We start from the raw sequence: 7120 nt of genomic DNA, 5'->3' as shown, positions 1-7120 counted from the left end.
CTGTTCTTGTTGGTTCTCAGTCCACAGAACTCCCTTTAGGATGTTTTGTAGTGCAGGGTTGACTTTGGTAAAATCCCTTAATTTCTGTTTATCTGGGTATGTTTTTATTACACCATCTTATCTGATTGATAGCTTTGCTGGATATAGGATTCTTGTTTGGCAATTTTTTTTCTTTTTTCTTTCAGGGTTTTATATATGTCTTTCCATTGACTTCTTGCTTGTATGGTTTCTGCTGAGAGATCTGAGCTTAATTTGACTTGCTTGCCTTTGTATGTAACACTTCTTTTTTCCCTAGCTGCTTTCAGGAACGTCTACTTATCTTTGATTTTGGAGAGTTTGATTATGATATGTCGTGGTGAATTTCTTTTGGGGTCTATCCTACCTAGGGTTCATCAAGCTTCTTAAATGTTTATCTTTTCACTTTTCAGGATGTTAGGGAAATTTTCTTCCAGCAGTTCTTCAACTATTTCCTCTGTGGACTTGTATGATTCTTCTTGTTCTGGAATGCCGATAATTCTCACTAGTTCTGTCTTCCATCTCTTCTATTCTACTCTTTTGCCTTTTCAGTGTATTGTCTATTTCTGATATTCTATTATTGATCGTTTGGACGTCTTTCTTTAATTTTTGAATTGTTTCTAGTGCTGTACCTATTTTATTTGATTGTTCCTGTAGCACTTTCCTGACTTCTTCCTTATTTTTCTCAACTCCACTGTAAAGTGTTTTGAAACATTTTATAATCATTTTTTCTGAATTCTTTCTCAGGCATTTCCAAGGCCTGCCTTCCTTCCTGAATGGAGTCCAGGTCTACCTCTAAGTCATTCGTCTCAGACATTGTATCTTGTTGTGATGTGCTGATACGGTTATCTGCTTTTGCTTCTTGGACATGTTTAGTGTTTACCTGTGGCCTTAATACTTAATTGAGAATGTGTTTTAGTATTTTTTATGCTTTTTGATTTTTTCCAGGTAGATGTCATCAGGATGTTGGCTTCCCTTTTCACTCTTCTTTTTGCTCAACTCAAAGTAAGTTGTCTGCCTCCCTAGTATATGGCAGTTGGTATTGGTTCTTGCCTGGGTTTTGGTGTTTTATAGAGTGTGATTGTAGCTTGAGTATATGTCAGCAGTTGCTGACTCTTCTTGAGTAATATAGGGAGAGAAAGAGTCCCCCAAATTTAGAAGGGGGAGCATAAAACAGCAAAACAAAAACAAAAACAAAAAAAAACAAGAAAAAACAAACTCCAAATAACAACATCAACAACAACAACAAATAAAACTAGACTGAATACTGCAGTCTATAATAACCTAAAAGGGAGATGAGAGGGGGATGAAAATAGAAAAAAAAAAATCTGTAGCCTAATATGAGTATGACTTTAATATCCTCTTTCAGCTTCTTGCCTTCAAAATGGCCTGAGAGGTTTAAAGATGCCACTGTTGGTTGTTATTCAATACTTCAGGATTTAATTTAATTTTTGGCCTATTTTGTTTTTAAGCTCCACACCCCTTGTTCTGGTCTTTTCCATATTAAAAACAAACAGTTCAGGGCCAGCTCTTGGGCTGAGAGCATCTGTGTGTATGTGTGGTAGAAAAACCCACCAGTGGTGCCAGTGGGGGTTGTCTACTTGCTCAGGCACCCCATCTAGTCACCAGAATGGAGGTGTGCAAATAGTGGGGTGCCAATGAACAGATATAAAAAAAAAAAGAAAAGAAAAGAAAAGAAAATCAGAACAAAGCAAAACCTACAAAGTGTATTGTTCATCTTTTCTCAGAGGTTCCCGTGACATTTTTCTGTGGTGTGTCTGTTCCCCCACTAGATCTTGCCATTTGGTCTTGCTGAAATTGGCAACTCAGGGCCGCCGAGCCCTGCAGATTCAAAAGTACATGATTTCTTATTCCCACTACAAGTTCCACAGCTATAAGCCTTCAGACTTTTAAAATATTCCTACCTATTTGGTTTTGAGACTTGGAGCCCTGCCCTGAATCTGCTTTGCCTGGTATTCTGTGGTATTGCTGGTGCAAATCTCACTGCATCTCCACTCTAGTGGGCATCAAGCCCCACCTCCAGAAATATGACATATTAGTTATTTTTTAATAACGGTTTCTCTAAAATCAATAGTCGTATTTATGACTGCCCACTAGTACCTGCTGAGGTGTTTTGAAAAATTTTGTGACTCACCATCCACCTCAGTCTAGTGGTGTAGCTCAGGCATGAGTATTTTAAGGGATCATCAGATGTTTGCAATATAAAATCATAACTAAGGATGAGTAACTGTAATTCTCATACCTACACTGCATAAATGAATAAGATAAGCTATATAAAAATGTATGAAATATAGGAGTGAACTATGGAAAGAGAGGAAGATTTTTTCTTAAAGTGTTGTTCATTTCATCCAGATAGCTTTATGTTAGGTGAAAATCAAAATCAGATTTATAGGACTCAGTTGGGCAAATGTTGTGTTGTAGAAAATTCTTCAACTCACAAAAGATAGTACCAAGTCAGCTTTATTTCTGATATGAAACATCAAGAGTAATGAAACCATGAGAGCTACAGAAATTATGTGAATAAATGAGCATGCATTCCAGCTCCATGTATTTGATTGTTCTGCCTATTCTAATCCAAGGACCAAAATCCAAGGTATTAAAAATGAGTTATCCTTCTGAAGAGCCTCTGCAGGGCCCTCTGTATATCCCTGTTCCTCAGACTGTAGATAAAGGGGTTCATCATGGGAGTGACGACAGTGTACAACACAGAGGCCACTGCTGTACTACTGGGGGACAGATGAGCTGCAGAGCTAAGGTAGACTCCAATTGAAGTCCCATAGAACAAGGAGACAGAAGATAGGTGAGACCCACAGGTGGAAAAAGCCTTATATTTGCCACCAGTTGATGGGATTCTCAGGATGGAAGATATGATGTGAACATAAGAGAAAATGACGCCAAAGAGAGGACCCACACCCAATATGCTACTTACTAAATATACTAGGATGTTATTGATGAGGGTATCAGAACAGGCCAGCTTGAGGATCTGAGCAAGTTCACAGAAAAAATGTGGGATTTCCAGGTTCATGCAAAAGGACAGATGCAGCACCATCAGACTATGGAGCAGGGCATTCATGATGCTAATGACCCAGGACAGTAGAATCAGCAGGCCACAGAGGTGGGGGTTCATAATGACCGTGTAATGAAGAGGAAGACAGATGGCTACATACCGGTCATAGGCCATCACTGTCAGGAGTAACATCTCTATACACATAAAAACCAGGAAAAAATATCCCTGAGTAAGACAGCCTGTGTAAGTGATGGCTTTGTTCCCTGTTAGGATGTTCAGCAGCATCTTGGGCACAATGGTAGAAGTTAAAGATATGTCCAAAAAGGATAAAATGGATAGGAAGAAGTACATGGGGATGTGGAGGTGGGGATTAGAGCTGACAGCCAAGACGATGAACAGATTTCCAAGCACAGTAATCAGGTACATGGACAGGAACACCCCGAAGAGGAAGGGCTGCAGTTCTGGATCCTGTGAAAGGCCCAGAAGGAGGAATTCCAAGTCATGTGTATAGTTTTCTGATTTCATGATGTTTGTTAATATGTCTGAAGAAAAATAAAACAGACACATTGAATGAATTTTTTTAATACTTAACATTTTGGTAATACGTAAAAAAAAATATTTCCCCTTCTCTTTCCTTCCTTCACCAAATATTTTTGTAAAGATTTCATATATCTTGTTTTTCAGCTTTATACAACAACAAGATAACACATACGGCTTTATTTTTGGGAGTTAGCCAGCTTACACATGCTTTTTACATGTAGGATTCATTTCTGATAGTCTCTTTATACATCATCAAACTTGGTTCAGATGAAAATAGTATTTAATTCCAATTTATGGGGATCCCATGTATGTCAGAGAAGAATTGTGCTTCATAGATTTCCAATTGTGGAAGTCAATCACCAGGCCTTTCTTCTGAATCCTCTCTGGGTGGAATTAAATGCCTGTCCTTTCAGTTATTTTGTTTGCACTACTCAATCCAACCCATTGCCATTGAGTCCATACCAACTCACAGCAACCCTACTGGGCATCACAAAGTCTCCATGACTTTTATGGTAGCTGTTACATCTTCATTTTTGGAACAGGTGGTGAGTTTGAAAGATTGACCTCTGGTTTATAACCAAGTTGTACACACCTGATTAGATGACTTAACTTAATTGTTGTTGTTGTTAGGTGTTGTCTAATTGGTACTGAATCATAGCAACATTATGAACAACAGAAAGAAGCACTGCCCAGTCCTGTGCCAATCTAACAAGAGTTGCTATGCTTGAGTCCTTTACTTTGTCATTCCATTGTCGCTATGCCAATCCATGTCATTGGGGGTCTTCTTATTTACTTTACCAAGAAAGATGTCCTTCTCTCGGGACTAATTCCTCCTGAGAATATATTTGAAGTATGAGAGATAAAGTCTGGTCATTCAGAATTCTAAGGGGGAAATTCTGGTTGTACTTCTGCCAACAGAGATTTGTTTACTCTTCTAGCAGTCCATGATACTTTTCATATTCTCCTCCAGCACCATAACTAAAATTCATCAAGTCTTTTAATGTCTTCCTTATTCATTGTATAATTTTTGCATGCATATGAGGCTATTGAAAATACTGTGGCTTGGGTCAGGCAAACCTTAGTCCTCAAACTGACATCTTTGCTTTCGATTTTTGATTTCTTTACATTGAGGTACAACTCATATCAAAGGAGATCTTCGATCTGCAACAGTTAGTATTTTATGTCCTCTTCCCTTTCAGCAAGCAAAGTTGTATCATTTGTATTTGGCAAGTTGTTAAAGAGTCTTCCTCTAATCCTGATGTCACGTTCTTCTTCATATAATCATATAATTATTCTATGTGTTCAGCATACACATTCAATAATGGTGAAAGAATACAACCCTGGTGCACACCTGTCTTGATTTAAAACCATTCAACGTTACTTTATTTTGGGGAAACTGCCTCTTGGTCTATGTACAGGTTCCTCATGAGCAGAATTAAGTGTCCCAGAGTACTCACTCTTTGCAATGTTGTCCATAGCTTGCCATAATCCACACATTTGAAGGGCTTTCCATAGTCAATAAAGCACCAGTACACATCTTTCTGGTATTCTCTACTTTTAGTCAAGATCCATCTACATAGCACTGATATCCCTCATTCCCCATCCTCATCTGAATCCACTTGAACCTCTGACAGCTTTCTGTCAGAGTACTCTTGCAGCCATTTTTAATTATCTTTATTTTATTTATTTATTGACTTTAATATCAAAGATGTTTAATACACTGCAATAAAATAAGTGCCTTCAAAAAGTTCACAGAATAGAATGTTAGATAAACCCCTTCCACATATCCTCTAGCTCCACATTCCATCCCTCAAAATCAAACATGAGAACCTGGAACAACAAAAGAAATTCTTCCAAGTTTGGATTTCAGTGAGGGGCCCTTTACCAATAACAAGAATACAGTTTCCTATATGGTCCTATAGGAAATTAAAACACAGAAGCCAAAAAGTCTGCAAGATTTCAATATTTAAGAGACTTAGTACATATTCAAAGTTAAAATAACTCCAACTTTTATAGCTATACATATTGTTTTAAAGCCAATCAATATATTTTTAATTGTCATATATACACTCTCAAAGGTTCTTCAGGTGAGGTATGTAAACATTGTCTAATGAAAAAATTTCAATATTTCAAACCAACAAAATCACAGCATCCATTAACTTTTCATCCATTTTAAAGAAACAGTATTTTCCTATACTCACTAACATAATGGAAATCCAGGCCCAAGAGACATGCAGTGATTTTCCGTATCACCAATATGTAGAAGTCCTCTTGTCACTGTTTTGGAAAGACCACCTGCCTACGCTTGGGACTGGGAAGGGAACAGGCCCTCTAGGGGCCTGGCTCTTGGGTATCTGGACAAATTATCTTAGCAAATTTACTTGCATGAATTATTAAATCTCAGGCTTAGCTGGAAATTCTAATCTTAGATTTTCTACTATGTCATTGTGAGAAATGTCATCAATCCATTCCTTTAGCTATTCTGTATTTTACAATTAGATAACATGGCACAATTAATCAAGACCCATCAACTGGTTTAGTTCAACCTCTAGACTCGGTTTTTTAGAACTGTGATTTGTAATCTATTATCTATAAACACATAAGAATGTTATAACATGGCGGTGGTTATGTGCCGTGGAGTCAGTTCTGACTCATAGCAACCCTGTACAGGCTTTCCGAAGCTATAAATCTTTATGGTAGCAAAAAGCCTCATCTTTCTCCCATGGAACAGCTGGTGGTTTCGAACTGCTGAACCTGATGTTGTTGTTGTTGTTAGGTGCCATCTAGTTAGTACTGACCCATAGTGACCTTATGCACAGCAGAACAAAACAATGTCTGATCCTGGGCCAACCTCACTAATGTTGCCACGCTTGGGTCCATCGATGCTCCCACTTAGCCAATACATCTCTTTGGGGGTCTTCCTCTGATCCCCAAAGAGATGTATTGGGGATACATCTCTGACGCTCCACCTTACCAAACATGATATCCTTCTCCAGAGACTGGTCCCTCCTGACAATATGTCCAAAGTATGAGAGATGAAGTTTGGCTATCTTGGCCTCTAAGGAGCACTCTGACTGCACTTCCTCAAAAACTAATCTATTGGTTCTTTTGGCAGCCCATGGCACTTTCAATATTCTTCTCCATCACCATAATTCAAATGCGTCAATTCTTCTACAGTCATCCTTATTCACTGTCCAGCTTTCACCTGCATATTAGGTTATTGAAAACACCATGGCTTGGGTCAGGTGCACCTTAGTCCTCAAGGTGACATCTTTGCTCTTCAGCACTTTTAAAAAAGGTCTTATGTAGCAGATTTGCTTAATGCAATGACCTCAAACTTAGCAGCCCAATTAGTAAGCACTATGCTACCAGAGCTCCTTAAAAGATGAGGCCATATGAATCTCTACTGTATATGTTGTAGAAATATCTGACACAGAAGACATCTTGTCTGATCTTTAAACAAATATAATAGATATACTTTCTTTCTTTTTTTTGGAATAACTGGTTTATTTCCCCTTAATATTACATTTCCTGATG

At 38.1% G+C, this 7120-nt stretch overlaps 1 protein-coding gene across 1 annotated transcript; it reads right to left on the bottom strand.

Annotated features, from left to right (window-relative positions):
• Nucleotides 1-2632: 2632 nt before the first annotated feature.
• On the bottom strand, nucleotides 2633-3568 carry LOC102812651 (olfactory receptor 7G3-like). The gene has a single exon (XM_006877960.1). It carries the CDS (start codon nucleotides 3566-3568, stop codon nucleotides 2633-2635), a length of 936 nt encoding a protein of 311 aa, XP_006878022.1.
• Between the last annotated feature and the right edge of the window lie 3552 nt (nucleotides 3569-7120).

The sequence above is a fragment of the Chrysochloris asiatica genome, unplaced genomic scaffold (assembly GCF_000296735.1).
Source record: "Chrysochloris asiatica unplaced genomic scaffold, ChrAsi1.0 scaffold00715, whole genome shotgun sequence".
NCBI lineage: Eukaryota > Metazoa > Chordata > Mammalia > Afrosoricida > Chrysochloridae > Chrysochloris > Chrysochloris asiatica.
Note: the sequence above shows the minus strand (reverse complement) of the source record. Positions and strands in the feature narration are given on the sequence as shown.

What these genes read in the sequence shown, in the direction of transcription:
- LOC102812651 (XM_006877960.1), bottom strand. Translation starts at nt 3,568, where the DNA reads ATGAAATCAGAAAACTATACACATGACTTGGAATTCCTCCTTCTGGGC.